The sequence below is a fragment of the Equus quagga genome, chromosome 1 (assembly GCF_021613505.1).
Source record: "Equus quagga isolate Etosha38 chromosome 1, UCLA_HA_Equagga_1.0, whole genome shotgun sequence".
Taxonomy (NCBI): domain Eukaryota; kingdom Metazoa; phylum Chordata; class Mammalia; order Perissodactyla; family Equidae; genus Equus; species Equus quagga.
In genome coordinates, this window is record NC_060267.1 from 37,381,487 (window position 1) to 37,401,853 (window position 20,367).

General features: G+C 38.7%; 1 protein-coding gene across 1 annotated transcript; it reads left to right on the plus strand.

Moving 5' to 3' along the window:
* The first annotated feature begins 1,348 nt into the window (after window positions 1–1,348).
* Window positions 1,349–17,806, plus strand: LOC124230259 (sulfotransferase 1B1-like). The gene is made up of 5 exons (XM_046646116.1): window positions 1,349–1,594; window positions 5,623–5,749; window positions 12,470–12,564; window positions 12,715–12,901; window positions 17,137–17,806. The coding sequence occupies exons 1-5, from the start codon at window positions 1,382–1,384 to the stop codon at window positions 17,253–17,255; spliced, it is 741 nt and encodes a 246-aa protein (XP_046502072.1). The 5' UTR covers window positions 1,349–1,381; the 3' UTR covers window positions 17,256–17,806.
* Window positions 17,807–20,367: the final 2,561 nt, after the last annotated feature.

Below are 20,367 nucleotides of genomic sequence, written 5' to 3' on the forward strand. Positions count from 1 at the left end.
ATGATACTTTTAAGGTTCTTAGAACAGGTGGCTAATTTATACCACATATTAACAATCATATATAAGACTACCACTGTGTGTGTTGGGGTCCGTAACTTGACATCTCCCATCAGCTGCCAGAAGGTCCCCTTCAGCAGCACAAAACCATGTATTCTCTCTTCATCAGAATAAACCAAAGTATTTTGTTAAAATAATACAAATAACACTACTCTGAGTCATGTTTATATGAATATTATGATTATAAATATTTAAGATGCATTAACATTATAATCTAAAATAGTCTTAAATTTAAAACATATGCTGCCAAGGAGAGCACTGTTTAAACTCTAAATATTTATTCAACTGTACGTTTGTTAATATTGTATCTCATTGGAATTACAATGAGATAAATGGAAACTAGGCCTGATTTAAACTCTTTAGGGACTGCTTTCAAATTTGCAAAACATCCTCCCCACCCAAACTTCTACTTTTCAGCTCCAGTTTACTATTGTCTACAACACTGGAGCACACTTACATTTGCTTTCCGGAAACATAAAGTGGTATTCCTTCCAGACGTCATGGTTGCAGGTTTGCGTCTCTACAATGTTTGAATATAGCCTTTGTTCATTGTTCAAATGCTTTGTTTCCACGACTACTATGTCCTTGCACACGAACAAAAACAAGATCTTCTTCAAGGGAGAAATGGGGAGATAGACACGAATACAAGCAATGGTAACCATACCCTGGTGTGTGCTACTTCGGAGGGACAGAAAGGGTAAACGATCATGCGAGGGGAGTGAGGATTTAGAAGACAGTTTATAAAAGAGGAAGATGCATGAACTTGCAGGACCATTAAGAATTGTGTGTGGAGAAGGTACTAGAAGTGAGTGGTAGCATAGAAGAGCACTTCAAGCTGAGGAAACAGCACATACAGTTCTCTGATCTCTTCACTCTGCTCTTTAAAATGATTCTTCCTGTAAAATGAATAAACATTTCAAGTGTTTCAACAGGTTTCAATGGATGTCAAGAGGTAGTAATCACTATTCATAATCAAATTAATGCATTCATTACTTTTATAACCTCACGCTAATTTTCTATATTCATCAAGAATTTCATTTAGTTAAAAGATGCATTTCATTGGAGCTGGCCCCGTGGTCAAGTGGTTAAGTTCGTGTGCTCCGCTTCATTGGCCCAGGGTTTCACTGGTTCGGATCCTGCACACGGACACGGCACCGCTCATCAGGCCATGTTGAGGAGGCGTCCCACATGCCACAACTAGAAGGACCCACAACTAAAATATACAGCTATGTACTCGGGGGATTTGGGGAGAAAAAGCAGAAAAAAGAAAAGATTGGCAACAGTGGTTAGCTCAGGTGCCAGTCTTAAAAACAAAATAAAAAAGATGTATTTCATTTTATTTTTGTGTGAAGGTACTCACTGGATTGCAGAAGTCATCGAGAACATTCCGAATGCTAGGATTACTCTAACATCTCCTATCGAATTGGGAGACATGTCTAAATTTGAAGAGCTGAAAATGTACTGTAAGAGAAGAGTTATTCCAACACATTTGAGCTACAACATGCTACCAACTGATATTATACAAAAACAATGCAAGGTAAGTTCAAAGCTTAAGGGCAGAGGCTCAGGTGCCCCACAAAACCAGGCTTGGCTTCTTGTTCTGCCACTTTCATACTGTGTGACTTTGGAAAATTGCTGAAGCTCTCTGAGCCTTGGTGTCCTCATTTGATACAGGAATAATAGTATCCATCTCACACAGTGTGGCAAAGATTAAATAAGATAATGAATGTATAGGGGTTACCAGTAAATATTATGTTGGCATGTCAACCTTCATTACACTAGACAATGGCTTATTCTATTCTGAATCTGGTTTTAGTCTTTTTATTTAAATATTGATGTCCAAGGAAAGGAAAAATTGCCTTGATATTATTTTAATTATTTTATCTATCATTTTTGCCAGAGACTATATAGGAAAAGAACAAAAAATAAACTGTATATAAAACACTAAGGAACAGTCGCCTCAAGCTATTTTAAAAGTGCACACGTTATTAGCATTATTTAAAAGTTAATTGTAATTTAAAAGAATATTTTCTATTTTCATATCTTTCTTATTCAAATTTATATTTTCATGGAGAAATGCTTATAGAACAAGGCTAAGTAGAAAGCATGTCTTAAATTCATATATACTGAATAATCTCAATTCAGTTAAAATATATATATATATAATCATAAAAAGAGACTAAATGTAAATAGATCAATGTGCTGAGTGGCTTTCTTTGGTTTGACATTAGGGTAGGATTATATTTTCTTTACAGGTGTCTGTATGATGAGCATTTTAATATAGTTTTGATCAGAGAAAAAAGAATAATATTTGAAAAGCAAAGGCAAGATATATGTGTCCACTGTAATAAGTTCCCAGTAATGAAGCATCCTTAAACAATGTCAGCCATATTCTAAAAATAAAAACAAAAACAATCTACCAGTCAAATGGGCATAAATCAAAGCAGATCTTCCTGTGAGCGTAACTCTATGAGCACAAGTCTCCACACACACCATCTGCTCTTGGGCTCCAATAAAAGGAAACATAATCAACCAGAGGTAAATGTCATAGAATGTTGCCTTTATCTCCAGCAAATCTATCAGAACAGGTGAAAGTGTGCTAACCAGGTTACACTTTCACTCAACTGAGTATTTTCATTTCAAACAGGCTGTCTCTAAGACGCAGAGATGGGAGAAAAGGACTCTGATAAGGTCAATAACCCTTAGGGCAATGCAATCACATTGATAACAAATGGCTACCAGAGATTAAGCTGTGTTTTATAAACACATTACAACAATGATAAGGGAAGGTATTTTTCCTTTCATAAGCAAGGAAACTGAAGCTCAGAAATGTTAGGGTGCTTCTTAAAACCACCACACTAATGGGACAGCCTTAGGGTACAACCCTGATGGAAACTGGGACTCTGGTTGCCCTCGGTCTCCCAAGAGGATGTCCTGGCCTCTGTTGCTGATGGCCCAACCCTGAGAGCTTAGGGGCTGGGCAAGCCTTCCCTGCCCTCCAGGGCCTGTTACACCGTAAGTTCCTCCTCCAGTCTTTCCCTACCAGCTCTCAACCCTACTTGGCCGCCAATACTTTCTTCCTAATCTTTCTCTCTCCTTTTTTGTTTCCAATCTCTCTTTTGTGGAATTTATGTTTTCAGCGCATTTCACGATATTTAGTTAATATTTAAATATTTTCCAGAGTATTATTCTGTGTTCCCCTCATGTCCCTCAACTTCGCCCTAGTATTTTTTATGATTTCTTAGAATACATTGTTTTTTTGTATTTTTTATTGAGTATAACTAACGCATAACATTACATTAGTTTCAGATACATAACATAATGATTCGATATTTGCATATATTGCAAAATGATCACCACAATAAATGTACTTAACCTCCATCACCATACATGGTTACAGAACACATTCTTTTCACCTCTTTTGGCAAAATATGTATTAATGGTTTGCGTTGTCTTTCTCACTAGATAATAAGGACATGTAATTTGGGGGGTTCTCCAAAGGCCCTAAAATACTGTTCTCTACCAAAAAAGAAAAACAAAGTCTCCACCTGGATGGCTAAGGCTTAAAATTCTGCCATTTTATCCATTTTTGTTAAGGCAGTGGATTTTTAACTGTGCTCTTTGCACCTTGGGGTTCTATGAATCTGCTCAAGAAGCCGAGAGCTGTTAGAGAAAGGCTGAGGGGTTGGATTACTCTGTAATTATCTCTTGGAATGAAAAGAAGATAATGGGGAGAAGGGGTAAAGGTGGCTCTTTATTTCCCTACACAGTGGCCTTTACGCATCTCTCAAGAGGAGCAGGTGTTGTGCGTGAGGATCACACACAATATCTGGACTATGAACACGAAATGGAAAGATAGTTATGTATTAAAAATGACTCAGTGAGGGCTGGCCTGATGGCGTACTGGTTAAGTTCATGTGCTCTGCTTGGAGGCCTGGGGTTCACAGATTCAATCCCTGGCATGGACCTACACACTACCCATCAAGCCATGCTGTGGTGGCATCCCACATACAAAACAGAGGAAGATTGTCACATATTTTAGCTCAGGGACAATCTTCCTCCAGCAAAAAGAGGAAGATTGGCAACAGGTGTTAGCTCAGAGCCAACCTTCCTCATACACACACACACACAAAAATACCTCAGTAAACGCTTTCTTACCTATGTAACATGTGTCCACCTGATTGTCAATTAAATAGAGAGGAGAACATCTAGTACTTATGCAGTGTTGACCATGATTGAAGAGAATCCTCTTGTATACAACTTCTCACACTGGTTTCCTAAGGTTTCTTCTATGCTCCTACTGCACTCTACACTTCCCTATTATAATCCTTATAACATTGCATGGTCAAGCGTGTGTTTAACTATCTGCTTCCCTCACCTGACTGCAAGTTTTGAGTAGGCTGGAACCATTTCTCTCTTTCTGCTCATTGTATTTCTTGAACCTGGAACATCCTGCCTGCTATACAGTGGATACTAAATAAATATTTATTGAATCAAATTACACTGAAGTTGCAGTGTTCGTGTAAATTGGGAGGGTATCTCAGATTCCCTACTCTTCGGGGGATTAAATTGTAGAAAAAGGAAATTCCAAAACATCATTCTTCCTCTAAAGAGGAATAGACAATTTGTAAGAAAATCTTACTGTATGTAAATCATGTTTTATAATGAATGGATATTAAAAAAGTAATCTTGTCTCACAAATGAATATGGATTTCTCATGTCTGCCCATAAAAACATAGGACCAAAATTAGCATGCAAATTGAAAAAGTGGGATCGTCTGCCCCCATCAATAGTCTAGAGGCAAGGTGGTAGGAGAGAAAGGGTTTTATTACAGTGTGCTAGCAAGGGGGAAGATGGTTGACTAATGTCCAGAAGAACCATTTTACAGAACAAAGACTGTAGGCCAGTTATATAGGCAGTGGTCTCTGGGTAGGGCAGATATCTGGTCTTAGTTCTTTTGTTTTACTGGATACGCATCAGAGACCGGAGGAACGCTCTCTACCCTGATTTAGTTTAAAGATAATAAGAACAAAATCTTTAATATGTATAGTAAAGGTTACTGTTTACTCGAGTTGTGCCACCAACAAATGAGTGAGTATTTCATTCGATGGTCCCCCCACGCCGATCTCTTTCAGCAGGAAGTAGCCAGACAGGTTGCCTGACACATACCTTTTATAGACTTGCATGGAAAATAACATAACAATGACCCTGTTCCCATTTCCAGCGTATGACTCTGCTGGGTTACAACAGACAGTGGGGAGTTGTTGGCGCCACAGTTGGGGCAGTATCATGAGCATGGCCTGGGAGCTTGTTAGCAATGCAGGATGCCAGGCCTCATCCCAGAGCTCCTGAATCAGGATCTGCATTTCAACAAAATCCCTTGATGAGTCTTATGCACATTAAGTTTTGGGAAACACTGGCCTAAGTCTGTGTTTAATAATCAGCTGAAGCTGCCAAAAAATCGTGAGTTGCACAGGTAGGTTTGGCTGCTACTTTCTTTCAGGAAAGGTTTTGTATTGAGGCTATTTCCATACAAAAACTAACTGATTTTTTTTTCTTAAACAGATTATCTACATCATTAGGAATCCGAAAGACACAGCTGTTTCTCTATTTCACTACTACAGAGAGAACCCTAACCTTCCCGGCATCGAAACCTGGGCTGCATTTTTAGAGCTGTTCCTGAGAGGAGACGGTAAATATAACGATGGTTTTTATTCATAATGTATGATGAACTTTTCCGCTTAAAATGAAAGCACTTTCCAAAAATTTAAATGGATCCTAACTGCCTACTTTCAGAAATATATCTGAATAGATTGTTCTTTTACTTCTTCTAAGCAATTCTTTCTCACTTTGCTTCTTCATAGTCTTTCTTACCACCTCTGGATAGTACACATTAGCAGTTACTTGTTGAGCTGGTTTTAATGTTTTCAAACAGATTAATCCTGATCAAGCACCTCTTTTTTCCGTATACTATCCGTCTCTTTGGTGAAATAATGATGCACTGATGGAGTACAGCAAGATACGAGTGCAAACCTAGACAGGTTGCCTGAAACATGCGTTGTATAGACCTGCATGGAAAATAACACAACACAAACAAACACTACACACATACAAAAGCAAAATTCCCCAAATAAAACAAATATGAAAGCTTTAGCCATCTTGACACTTAGTTTTATAAAAACTAACAGAAAGTAATTGATCCTGAAAACAACACAATATGTCATTTGATTGAGCTGTGCATCACGTGTTGGTCCTGCCACCATGCACGACCTTTGAACTTATTCATTTTTCCCTGACTCAGTGCTATCTGGAGCACTTAAAAAAAATTATTCTGAATTCCCGAGCCTTTAATTAAACAGAAATAATATACCAAGATGATGCAGAATTTAGAGGACACGATCTAGAAATGGTGTGTACCCGGAGGATCTTATCTCTCTGGGCTTTGAGCAGATCTTCTTAATTGCTAGTTTCACTGTTTTACTTGCAAATTGTTAAGCTCTTACTTGTTAATTTAAGAGAGGCCACTGCAAGCATAACCTTAATGTGAGGACATTGGGAACTCACCAGCAACAGGGTTTAGTACTTTGTTTTGCTGTATTCCCTATGGGAGAATATGCTCTGCTCACACATTTCAACTCCTTTTTCTATTTTCCTCCTTATGTAATGGCACACATCTAGTAGAATGATAAAGTTTCAGGAATGACAGGTACATTAAAGATCATGTGGTGAAAACGCCCACCTAATGTTAAATCCCCTTTACAACATCCCCAACAATTGCAGAGGCTAAACTTGAACTTCTTAACCTTCACAATAGGTTCACACTCTTTGCTCCTGCCCCAAAGCAACACATCCCGTCTTGGTGCTCCTGAGATGTTAAAAAAAAGTCACACCATGTGACACAGACACTCAGCTAAGTGCTTTGCAGATGTATCTCATTTCATCCTTGCTAGAACGCACGAGGTACATGTTATTATCCTCGTTTTACAGCTGAGGAAAATGTAGACCTTGGGGAACCAAATAACTTGTTCACAGATGTGTAACTAATAAGGAGCAGAGGCAAGATTTAAACTGAGGTGTCAGCTCCAAAACCTTTGCTCTTACCGCTGGGCCGTAACTCATCCGGCGAAAAGACTGTCCCGTCCCCTTCATCATGAATTCCTCTTCCACATGATAGCCTTCTAAATATTTGAAGATAATTAGCATGCCTCACTCTGCCTCAGTTCCATTTTTGGAATAAGCAGAGTTTAAATACATAAATTATTTTTTTAAAACAGATCTCGAGTCTGCTTTTCCTCAAGAAAAGACAAGTGGCGTTCGTCCTCAATTATTACCCTCTGGGGCTCATCACCCCTGTCTCACCACTGTGTGAGCTCTAACTTGGCCCCCTTTTTATGATTTTGCAGAAGGCAGAGCAGCCTCTGGGGATGGTCTGGCAAGGGCAGGGTAGAGCAGGCCTGGTACTGGTCCTGTTCTAGAGATTGTTTTTCTATGAATGCAGACACAAAAAGACCAGCCCAGGCCATATGCAAGGAGGCAGACTAGCTGTCACAGAGTAGCTACCGACCTTGTCAGGAGTCTAGCAGAATATCTGGGAAGGGCAGAGTGTAGTTAGAAAAAATATTCCAGATGTTTCTTTTACACCTTGTTAGGCGAGTTACTAGATTTTTAATTGTAAAGGAATTTGACTTGTAAGTATTCTACTCTCAGGTAATCCAGCCTGGGCATGCCCTGTTGACCAGGAATAGTCACTGAGTCACTGAAGCTGCTTTTAAATTTACTCGGATGGGAGCGGTGGTTTCACTTTTGACTCTATCAGCCAGGATTGTTTGTTTGCCTCTGTGTGTGCGTGCACGGCATTGTATGCATGTGACTGTGTTTCAGGCATGTTCTTCAGTGGCTTTTTGAGGGGAAGGTTATTTCTCTAGTACATGACAACATGATATAGTAGAAAGAACAGGCTATGGAGACGGCAGAACTGGGATCAAATCCTGACTATAATTTGTTCCCTGTGTGACTCCGGATAAGAAGCTTAACCATTCTGATATCCAGACTCCTAATATAAAACAGGACTAATAAAACTCTCCTCTTTTGTGGGATTATTTAGAGGCTCAAATTAAGTAAAAACTAAGATTTGCTATAGAAATATACTCATTTATTAGACATAGACTTTTAAAGACACAGATGAAGACTCAGACAGTTTCACATTAGGGTGGAAATGTTACAAGTAGATGTTTACCTAGGAAGATTATTTTATGATGAGGGATCATGATATCCTGTACCCATTGGCAAATCATAAACATTAATGCACATTATATGACAATATAGTACAGTAAAGCTACAGGTAGCTACACGTTTATCTAATCTTCTAATTTATCTTTCAGATAGTTTACAAATACACTTCAGGTTTTCAAATTAAACAATAACCATAAATTGTGTTCTGGCAACAGCCTGACAGATTAATATCTCAATGAAATAACATCTTAACATTTTAGGGTTTTTTTCCTATAGCTCTCTCTCCACTTTTATATTAGGACTCTATATTTCCCAGGCCATTTCATCCCAGTGAGTTTGTTTCCTGCACAATTATCTATCATGAGAGTGCTTTCTGGAAACTAGAAACTAAGATGCTGATTATAACTGGATATAAGAGTGAGGCAGGGGCCGGCCCCATGGCTGAGTGGTTAAGTTCGTGCGCTCTGCTTCAGCGGCCCAGGGTTTTGCAGATTCAGATCCTGGGCACGGACATGGCACCTCTTTTTAGTCCATGTTGAGGTGGTGTCCCACATACCACAACTAGAAGGACCCACAACTAAAATATACAACTATGTACTGGGGGGGATTTGGGAAGAAAAAGCAGAAAACAAAAAAAGAAGATTGGCAACAGTTGTTAGCTCAGGTGCCAATCTTTAAAAAAAAAAAAAAGAGTGGGGCAGAGGGTTTGCAGAAAGTGTGGGAGCTTTGAAATAGCTGATGTGAGGAATAGGAGAATGTGTTAATGCAGGACAAATAGGTTTCCCAGGCAGCCAAGGGACACTTAAGGCTGGAAAAATTGAATTTGCAGTGGTGTAAATACAGAGTTGTATAAATTTCTTCAGCAGAACTCAGCAGCCATGAGTAAGAAGAAAAGAAGATGAAGTAGTTTGATTCAATTTTGGGTGTTTTTCAGGTGATTGAAATAAACAATAAGAGGGCAAGGAAGTTCAAAATATTGGCCAAAAAAAAAAGTTGAGGGGATGAACAAGGGGAAGATAGTGAAGATAGAGAGGGACAAAAATGGTCAGAGTAGGGTATTCTAGAAGCTGTCTATTAAAGTCACGCCAGTTGGCGGCAAGACCTGCGATGACATGGAAAATTGTCATTAAAATCAGTCGTTACTGGTTGTAGGGGAGAGATCGGATCGTAGGTCAATTTCTGACTGAGACAAGAATGGAAAGAGCGGTGTATTCAAAAGATGTGAGTCTTAAAGGAGCCTAGATTTTATAGGAGCTATAGATTTTATAGGTGTTCTGAAAGTTGAAAGGAAGCAGTGAAATTGCTGGCTCACTCTAGATCCCAAGATGCACGGCTTGGTTGAGAACGAGCAACTTCTATTCAGGGGCATTTCAGGGGCACAAGCGATTTTGGATAGCAGAAGGAGGGCCATCCAGGCATACGTTAAGGACAGGAGGTCATGGAATAATTCTGTAATTAAGTGAAGGATGTGGAGAAAAGCATCTCCCATAAAAGAAAGATTTCAAATCTCTGTTTTGGAACATATTTTTTCTTTAAAGCTGTAGGTCTAATCAACACAATAAGGATTCTGAGTTAAAAAAATTAACCATGGGCCAGCCTGGTGGCGCAGCAGTTAAGTTCACATGTTCTGCTTCATAGGCCCAGGGTTCGCTGGTTCAGATCCCGGGTGCGGACATGGCACTGCTTGTCAAGCCATGCTGTGGTAGATGTCCCACATGTAAAGTAGAGGAAGATGGGCATGGATGTTAGCTCAGGGCCAGTCTTCCTCAGCAAAAAGAGGGGGATTGGCAGCAGTTAGCTCAGGGCTAATCTTCCTCAAAAGAAAAAAAAAATAACCCAAACTGTAATTTCTTATATTAGTAAGGAAGGCATAGGCAGCTGATTTCTTGAGATTCTTTTGACTGGCTTACATCCTTCTGGAACAAGGTGGAGTATAAATTAATTAGTCTATAATAGAATGGCTGACTCTCAATTACGATCTGGCTGTGATCCAAAAGTTTAGTTTTAAATCTGTTTTGGGTGTGTTGCAATACACTTCCTACTGAAAAACCATAAAGGGCAAAGTCAGTTACACCTAACCACCAGGTATGACACTGGGTCTCTATCTCTGCCCAGCCTCTTGGCCACAGAAACACAGGCTCCCCTGACAGTACTGAGGACTTCCACAGTGTCAGCAACTCTGGGCCATGACGTTATACGTGAGGGCTGTGGCTGCTGGGGGGAGGCGGTGAAGGGAATCGAGACTGTGAACATAGTCTGGGGTCCTAGAGACCAATTAACGTCCTAAATTTGCATGAGAGGAAATTAATCAGCCTCCCACCAGGTGTTTGTGCCTGAGAAAAGGTGGGCCATTCTTAGGAGCTAAACTTCTTATCACTGATATGGTAATTGGGTAATTATAAGGTGAAGTATTATGTAAGTGACTGAAATAGCAGGGAGATTGCTGTTAACTGAAAACTATCAGGGCAGCTCTTCTAAGCACCAATTCTTATTATGTATGTAGCCCTCTGAGTCCATGGGGTAGAAAATTAGGTGGACTCTGTAATGATACTACGGTGTTCCCAGAAATTCTTGTTTTAAAAATACATTATGGTTATTTTCTTGCCCTTTGCTTCTTCAAGAGCTGAAGTCGTGACAAATTGCAGTTAGTTTGTAGTTAATTACACTTCTGTTTATTCTAAGCCTAATGTTCGAAATCTATAGCAAAACGTCTGGCAGATACTAATGGCTTAATAAATGTTTATTAAATGAATCTATAGTCAGCAGATCTTCGGGAAATTGCTAGTAGTGTACCCGCGGGCCCTCCAGGACCAGTTCAACTAATCCCATCTCTTATCAACAGAGTGATTAAGTTACCTTTCAGAAAATCTGCAAAGTCATGTAGCCAGGGCATGCGCAAAAGAAGAATTCTTGACCTGAAATAATCATGGAACCAAAGATCCTTCTTCCCACGGAACCCAAGGACTGTGATACGACTGGAATTTGAAAGTCAAACTCTTATCAGAAGCGAGGAGTCCCTCGTTCGGAAAGATCCGCTGTTAAAATTCCTTCCCCACATCATCAAAAATGTTTAGAACCCTATTGTGGAAGTTTAGAACCTCATCATACCTGTATAGAACCCTGTCATAAATGTTTAAAACCTTACCATAAATGCTTGAAGCCTACCGATCAAAACCTGTCATGCCCACGTTTCTGCGTGCCAGCCTGTTCTCCCTAACCTTTTAAAATTCACCCCAAATCCTGAATCGGGGAGACAAATCTGAGGGCACACGCCCCCTGTTCTCCATGCAGATTGATCTCGCAGAATAAAGCTGATCTCTTTTCCCAAAGGCTGATGCCATAATTAATTGGCTTCTTCATGTGCAGTGGGTAGAGAGCCCCAGTTTTGTGCGGTAACAGTAGACGAGTTCTTTTATGATTGGAGCATTAGCTAGTATTAAATCTTTGGATGATGAGGATGCATGGAAAGCTGTATATGTATAGTATTTTAAATTACCATGTTTTATGCTTTAGACTGTCAAGCTAGTCAACTTTCTGTAAGAAGTTTTTCCCTTTTTAATCATCACTGCCACAGAGGTTATTTTGCATGATAATATTTTACTTTAAAGCCCTGTAGATTATTTTTACGGCTGTCAATTTAACAAAACAATGAAGAGATAATATCAACTACTGATACATCCCTAAGACTGTATTTTTCAGCCTTGTACTAAGTTAAGTAAAAAGAATTCCTTTTTTTTTTTTTTTTTTTTTTTGGAGGAAGTTTATAAACTCTTTACACTAAGAACTTATAATTATGAAAAGCATCTCACTTTACAGGAAAAAAAAAATGATAAATGCTCCATGTTTCTCTATTTCTCCCAAGATCCAAAGTAGTTATGAGAACATAATTATCGGAAAATGTGTATCTTTATTTGTCCTGTCACTTCTCTGGATGTTAAAAAATATTTACTAGAAAAGAAAAAGCCCCACAGCCTTATTAAAAAATATAGCCATCCAGCTTCATTTCACAATATTGTATTTGGCTGAAATAATAGTGAAATTGAACTCTTCTAAGGAAAACTCTTTCATTCAGGCTCTAACATGTGTGTGCCTTACTTTGATTATTTCGCTGAAGTGGGAAGAACCCAGGGATGCAAGCCATCGTATTTAATGTTAATACAACAATTCGCTTTTCTTCTAGTTGTATATGGATCCTGGTTTGATCACGTTTTAAGTTTGGAAGAGCACAAAAATGATAAAAACATTCTAATTATATTCTATGAAGAAATGAAGAAAGTAAGTCCTTCCTAACATTTCAACATCAAAATTGAAGACAAATTAAGTTAAAACAGGATATCAATCAATGAATTCTGTTTTCAGGTTTCGGGGAATGAATTTGGCATTGTGATGAGTTACACCTTTTTTATTTATTTGCTTATTGCTCAGGATATTTCTAAAAGCATAAAGAAAATAACTACTTTCCTCGGTATAAATGTGAGTGATGGTGAAATTAATAAGATTGCTTGGAAAACATCATTCAGTGAAATGAAAAATAATGCAACCAAAGAAAACCGGGATCCAGATCACACCATCTGTGCCCTCACGTCTGATCGGAACCTGGTATTTAGGAAAGGTAAGTCAGGAAGAGGTGTGGCGCTTTCTCTGTGGCTTATATTTGGAAGTAGTTCCATTTTACCATTTTTAATCTCTCATTTCACCATCGTTCACCCCATATCTTGCCCAATGAATTATACATTGTCATCCTTCAGTGAATGTCTATCAAATAAAATTCTTGAATTGAATTCTTTCCAGACATTGAGATTTCCATGACAAGTTAGAAACTGATTGAGGGAAAGACACAGGTGTCAAACAGATGGAAATGATAAAGCTATTTGAAGAATGTGCCTCAGGTCTGCAGGCTAGTGCGTTTGTTAATAGCTTACCCTGAATTACATAAACATGTCCGCTTAGCCCAAGCCAAGCAAATGCAGTGCTGTCCCCACCCGGGAGCAGGCCACTTAGAGCATGGTGGAAAGTGGTACTGGACACGTTTTCTTCAGGAGAGAGAAAGGAGCTGGTGAGTGTGGACAGTGCATTTTCCCAAACTCGTCAATCATATAACTCACGCTGCAGAAATGAGTAAGGGGTGAAGAGAGAAGCTGGGATTGTTATCTAAGGACTTCCTCTGAGTGGAAACACAAAGAGAAGGAAATAAATCTTCCCCACTAATTCCTAACATTTAACTTAGAAGCAGATTGGGTACATCTGAATATAGAATTGTTCTGAAATCTATGTGAATTTTAATCCAGATTGGGAGTAAAATGTCTTCAAATTTTTCATAACTTACAAAGACAAAATTTTCTGCATTTGTGCACTCAGTTTTCTTACTAGAAAACCCACATTTATTTCATTCTTTGGCTCAATTGAATGTAATTCCTCCCGAAGCAAGTATTTGCCAACTCAGGTAGATCAGATATTATCTTAACTTTGCAAATTACTTTTGTCATTTTTGGTGGTTCAGTTTTACTTTGTTATAGTTGCAAAACCAGCAGTGGGAGGGAGGAGAGAATTCAGCTCAGCAAATATTTATTAATAAGCCATTTTCTAAGAACTAAGATTCAAAAATTGAATAAAATAAAATCCTGTCCTTCAAAAGATCATAATCTACACAGCAATACAAGGTGATAACAACTCTGTTAGTCATATGAACAAATGTGAATGGCGACATGGATAAGGGAGAGGGGATTTTTTCCTAGCAAAGTAAGTGGGGAGATCACGCTAGATCTGCGACAGGAAGCATGAGCAGGATTTTACCAGGAAAAAATGAGAGGGAAAAAAATACATTTCAGTAAGAGCTAAGAGCCAGAAGAAAAGCCCTGAACCACCATGGAACTGGATGGCATTTTCTAGAAAGAGCAGTAGTCTCATGTGCTAAAGTGTGATGCATGAAGCCGAGTGAGGGAGATAAAGATTGGGGCCAGAAAGCAAAAGCTTTGATGGACATCCTGAGGAGCTCTTTTCTTTTTTGTTCTGGTTTGTTTGCTGTTCTAAGAAGGGCCCTTACATGGTCAAACCTGTGTGCTAGAAAATAATAGACTCAGAGTGAAAAATTGATTAGAAGAGGGCGAAAGCAGAGGCTGAAAGCCCAGTTAAGAGGTTGTAATATCCAGGTAAGAAACACTGAGGGTCATAATTCAGGCAGTGGCAGTGAGCCGCTATTGGGTGGAGCTCAGCTGAGAAGTCAGTTTAGGAGCAATCAGCAGACTGTGGAATTAGGTGAAATTGTTCAGGGTGAGTGGGAAGGGCTAGTGGAGAAAAGGATAGCAGAGGGAGTCCTAGGGACTCTAATATCAGTGGGAACGAAATGCCCAAGACAAACCCAGAAGAGAGATCAGCCAGAATTAGGAAGAAAGCCAGGATTAAACATTCATGGATTCTGAGAATACAGTGTCCATAGTGGCGGGGATGGAAGCCAGACTGAGGGGTTCGGAGAGATGAGAGCTAAAGAAGGGGAGCAGCAGCTAAAGACCACTCTTCTAAGAAGTTTGAGTAAAGTAGAACAGGAACAAGATGATATGGGAGCTTATGAGAGAGTCAGCGTTCAGAAAAAGGTTAGAAGGGGTCAGGGAGAGAAGATAAAGGGAAGACAGAATTTAGAAAAGGATGCATGAAGGAAGGTGAAATAAGTAAACAACAGGAGAGGAACAGAAAGAGATCGGGAGTGGCCTCGGTAAAGGCGATGGTGAGAAATGAGGAAGTTCTGAGGCTTAGTAGAGTCCAGTGCTACTGCTGACATCTTTTATCACTGCCCTTTGAGATCTGATAAGCAAAATAGTCAGTATTGACACATCTTATCGGACAAACTTGAGAAATTTTACTCGAACGAGAATAGCGTTAATCTCTGACCTGCCATGTTAGTGACCCTAGCAAGTATCCCCAGGTGAAATCATATCAACACAATACGTTTAAATTCTATCTAGTATGTGGTTTCCTTCTACCAGATCTAACAAAGCACAGAAGGTTAGTGGTGGAAACATCTTCACTGATACTAGTCATCATGAGCACCTATTAGTAAATGTGGATGCCATGAGAAATTAAACACAAGGATGGGTGGGTAGAGCCCATTCACTTCATTCCTTTGGGGTGGGAGTAGGGCATCCATCTTCTGAAATAATCATTTCAAATAAACTGCTGAGGTCGTTGATTCAGACTCCTTGGCACACAAAGATATTCCTCACTTTACAGAGGAGAATTTGTACCTGCAGTTGTCTTTAAAGTCAGAAATAGAGCTGATACTCTAGAAAATGACTATAATGGCTACAGCGATAAGGTGACAAGGGAGGATATAGAGTAGCCCATATAAGTGTCAGAAGTTCAAGGGCCCATACGTATTAAAATTTAAAGAGAAAGTTACAGGAGTATGGAAAGATGTATGAACAGGATGCGTGTTGCAATATTGCTTATAACAACAAAAACCTCGAGTGTATGTAAATGGCCACTAATCAGAAACTGGTAAAATATTAAGTCACATCCATACAGGGGTTTACTATGGAGTCATGAAAAGTATCAAGTAAGAATAGCTAGCATTTGCTGAATGTCTACTATGTGCCAGGCACATTACTTGATGTATCTTAAACTTGACAATGGACTTTGAGGATGGTATTCATGTTATCCACATTTTACTGAGACACCAAGCACCTGAATAACTTGTCCAAAGTCACACAACTGGTAGCTGGTAGAGTCAAGATTTGAATCCAAACAGTCTTCCTCTTCTGAGCCTTGAGTTTCATTGTAGGTATATAAATACTAACATGGGAAGATGATCAAAGTATAATGAGAGAAAAAAAGTAGGTTCTAATTGTGTGACTTAAATGCAGCTTATATGCATACATATATTTGCAAAGAACATCTGGAAGAATGCATGCCAGCCAATTTGTTAGCCTTGTTAGCTGAGTATGTTTCCTTGATTTTTATCTTCTTTTGCTTATGTGTGTTTCCCATAGCCAACATATATACCCACTATATTATTAAAAAATTTTTTTCTTAAAAAAGGAACCGATAGAGTGAAAGAGCAAATCAGAAACTAACAAGCAAATCAAAGTCAGGTCAAATGAAAGAAGAAAGTAGTGGTTAAGGTGAATTGATATAGAAACCGGAAGGGAAAACCAGAAAGGACCAAAGAATATTGATATGTAATGCTAATAACATTAGTATTGCTCTTCTAAGGGCCAGGCACTCTGACCTCACGATGTTGACCGTGTGCCCCAATCGGTGTGCTTTAGAAGCAATTATCATTTCCTGAGTCTGGGATCGTCCCTCTTTCCTTTTTTTCAAAACAGAAGAGTTCCATTTTACTTCTTCCAAACAGCTTATGTTGAAAGTGAGAATGTCATACAAGTAACTTGGTGTTTATATTTTCAACTCTCTGTTATCAATATTGTAAAATAAATTTCCTTGAAATGAGACCAATTACCCACCCCTGTGGTATGTAAACAGCACACCTACCACTGCAGAGGTGCACGGGCAGGGAAGTGAATGCAGCATCATTATGTTCACTTGTCTGCTTTATGTTTTTATTAAGTTCAGGTGAGATACTGCTTTGCCTGCCACTGTAAAACCTAGGACATTTATATATTTTTAACCTCCCTTTCTTTTTAAGAAATAACTTTTAAACTGCACAAATTAATATGCTACTATTACTGAAGAAATTAGAAACAACAGATGAGCAAATGAAGAAAAGAATAATCTCCCATCATCTTATCACCAAGAGATGAAATTGTTCACATTTTGTTATAAACCAAACGGATTTCTTTTGTGAATACTATACATTTAAATTGGTTCTTATCTGATATGTTTCCCGTTTTCCAGGAGTGGTGGGTGATTGGATAAACTACTTTACTTCAAAGCAGAAGAGAGTATTTGATGAACTATTCACAGAGAAAATGAGACACAGTGAACTAGCAAGACATGTGGAAGATTGCGCTTAATATAAATGGGAAATGAAACCACTTTCCATTTTATGAGATACAGTGTTTGGGGATACATAAATATTTTTCATTAATGTGGAAAGCAGATATTTCTTTCAGTGAGAAATGGACACTTTATGAACATGTCAAAAGTGTCATGTATGAGAGACCATTATTATCATATTTGGTGATAGCAGAGAATTATTAATAAAAGGAAGTATACAATTTTTGAATGGCTGAATTATATATCTGGCTTCAGGATATTCATAAGGCAAGGAGATTACTTCTATTCAGAGAGTGCATATTACTGTGGATGTTCTATAAGCTGCACTAACGCACAATAAAAGAGGTGAGGGATTATCTAAAATAACAAATGTCTGAGAAGAAACTATTTTCTGCCTATTTAGACCATCATGACCTCTAGACAGTTTTATTTCTCCAATGTCATACAATGACAAACATAATCTTACCAAAGTAGAAATACCTAATAGGTAGGTTCTATCAAATGATCCCATTCTGGCATATTGGTGCAAATGAAAAAGGAAAAAATACTTTTTCACATCAAATTAATACTGGCTTGACATTCCAGTATGTTCTTTATCTTTAATAAAGTCAAATTACAAAACTTCTTACTTTCCAGTTTTGAAAAGCATAATTCTCCTTGGAGTGTTTATGATTTTTTTTACAGTATTTTGAATATGCATGCTTTCTTCCAGAAGCATTTCTAGTGTTAATCCAATCTCTGTAATGCTGTCTCTCCTGTAATGAATATTATTCTGTAGTTTTAGCTTAGAGGACATTGTAATGAAATTTCAGTGAACTTATTTTAGGATTCTTACCTAAGTGACAATAGATGAGTTATGAACATCTATGTCATATTGTTTACATCTGTGCTATAATATCTAACTCAAGGCTTAATGGAAAATTAAAATTGTATATTGTATATGACCCTGAACTATGAGGCTAAAGCAATGGGTTGAGTTAGTTCATGCAGCCAAACACTTTGATTTTGTACCTCAATACATTGCGAATCTTATTTTTAGTAACAAATCTGTTAGAGTCTTTGGTATCAAGTTTATCTCAATTCAGTAAGTTGTAGATCTTCTTAAATCTTCTATATATACATATTTGTTATGAATAAAACATATTCCTGTTGACTTCATGCAATTCAGATTTATTTTTTTCCAAATTAACATTCACAGAGATTTTCTTAGACATCTCCCTTCTCCAAATAAATGAGCTTAGTGGATGAGAAAGGCAATCAGGTGCGATCTTGGTCAAGTACCTGTCTTCATGTTGGAGCTGAAATCACACTTCACTTTCCCTGGTGTTCATGTGCAGAGAATGACAAAGGCATTCATGAGTAAGGCGCAGGGGATCTGATGAGAGTGGCAAGTGAAGAGAACAATGACTGTAGTGTTAAAGGCATCAAATCCTATGAGGATCTGTCTTCTCACAATATTAAAATGATCATTGAGATTGAAAGAACTGAAATAGGATCTTATGTGATGACACGATAGTACTTTAGATCTGTAAGGCATCCTTGGGATAATTGTAATCAGGTTTTGATGGGAAATTGCTTATGGAATAATCTAAAGGTATAACCAAGGGTCTTAGTTCCAAGATCACTGTCAGCCAGTCAAAAATATTTTTTGAGCACCTTCTATTTGCCAGGTCTTATTATAGACTGTAGGAGCACATGATGAACTTGAAAGTCCTTGCTCTAAAGATGCGTACATTCTATCGGGGTAGATATATAATTTTTTGAAAAAGCAAACATTTGAGATATGCCAGGCACCAATATGTGCTATAAATAAGATAAAATAAGGTACTGTAGTAGACAGTGACTGAAGAGCTGCCTTAGCAGGGGCATTGGGCCAGGGACTCCTAGGAGTTGACATGGACGTTTCAATGTGAATGATGAGTGGGGCTCCCTGAGCTTGGAGACATGGTGAGGAGTTTGGATTCCATGCTAGATGGGGGATTTTCCACAGGTGAGTAAGATATTCTGACAGACTCTTTCACAGATCTCTCTGACTGCTAGATGGAGGATGGACCTAGGGGTCAAGCAAAGGGCCAGGGACACATAGCTATCACAATGATGTAGATGAGAGAAGTGAAGTGAGTGGACAATGGTTGTAGCAGTGGAAGTGGTGAGAAATGGCCAGTTTCAGAATATAATATGGATCCTGAGCTAGCTAACTTATTAATACAGGAGTGAGGGACAGAAAGGCATAGAAGATGAAGCCTAATTTTTGGATAATCAAGTGAATATCTGAGAGGACCATTTATTTAGATGCTAAGGCTTGATAACAGAATGACCCTGGAGGTGCTGGGAGGGTGCTGTGGATCAAGACTTCTGCTTTGGCCATGGCGTTTGGAATGGCTATTAGACACCTGGTAATTGGTTGGATAGAACAATCTCTCTATGACTATGTGTTGCTCCCTGTGACTCAGTGGGAGGGTTCAAGAAGGTGAGGAGGTGTGGGAGGTTGAGTCAGTTAAGAATTGTAGAGCACTGTGGAAATGAGCATCTGCATGATGATTACAATTGCTTGAGACAATATACTGCAGACTAATTGCCCTGACATCCACGCCCACTAGGGTTTTCTCCTTTTCAAAGGTAAATTCTGGATCTCTCCCCCTGAACTCTGATCTGTCACATTGCTTTTTTACTTCCTTGGATCTGAAAAATCAACTTATACACATTTCCTCATCCAAATTGCTTTCCACTATTCCCTGATTGATTCCCTTGTCACTTATTTTTCACTTCTTTCTCCTTCATTTCTCTGCTCTACCCCTTCTCTCTTAGTCAATAAGGAACTGCAAAATCCTAATGATTCTCCTAAGGTTTCATTAGGCAGCACTTTCTCACTTCCCTTAAAGGCATTTTACCCCATAATTGGTTTAATATCAGCTCTGTGAAAACCTGCTCTGATACTCCCCATCGCTGCCCCTATTAGTTTTCATTTCTCCCTCACTGGCTCTCCAGTGATCCTTCTCTTATATTTTACTTTCCACACTTAACTATTTGGGCCTTGTAGTATTAGGTAAATGTCTGTCTCCTATTCTAGTTTTAAAGTTCTTGCCAGGTAGAGTCCATGTCCTGTTCATTTTTGTATCCTCCACCACC

Bases quoted from the DNA above. Each gene is read 5' to 3' on its own strand.
- LOC124230259 (XM_046646116.1), top strand. From the start codon at position 1,382: ATGTATTTCATTTTATTTTTGTGTGAAGGTACTCACTGGATTGCAGAA. The intron at 1,595-5,622 runs GTAAGTTCAAAG...TTTCTTAAACAG, and splicing joins TTATACAAAAACAATGCAAG to ATTATCTACATCATTAGGAA. The intron at 12,565-12,714 runs GTAAGTCCTTCC...CTTATTGCTCAG, and splicing joins TCTATGAAGAAATGAAGAAA to GATATTTCTAAAAGCATAAA.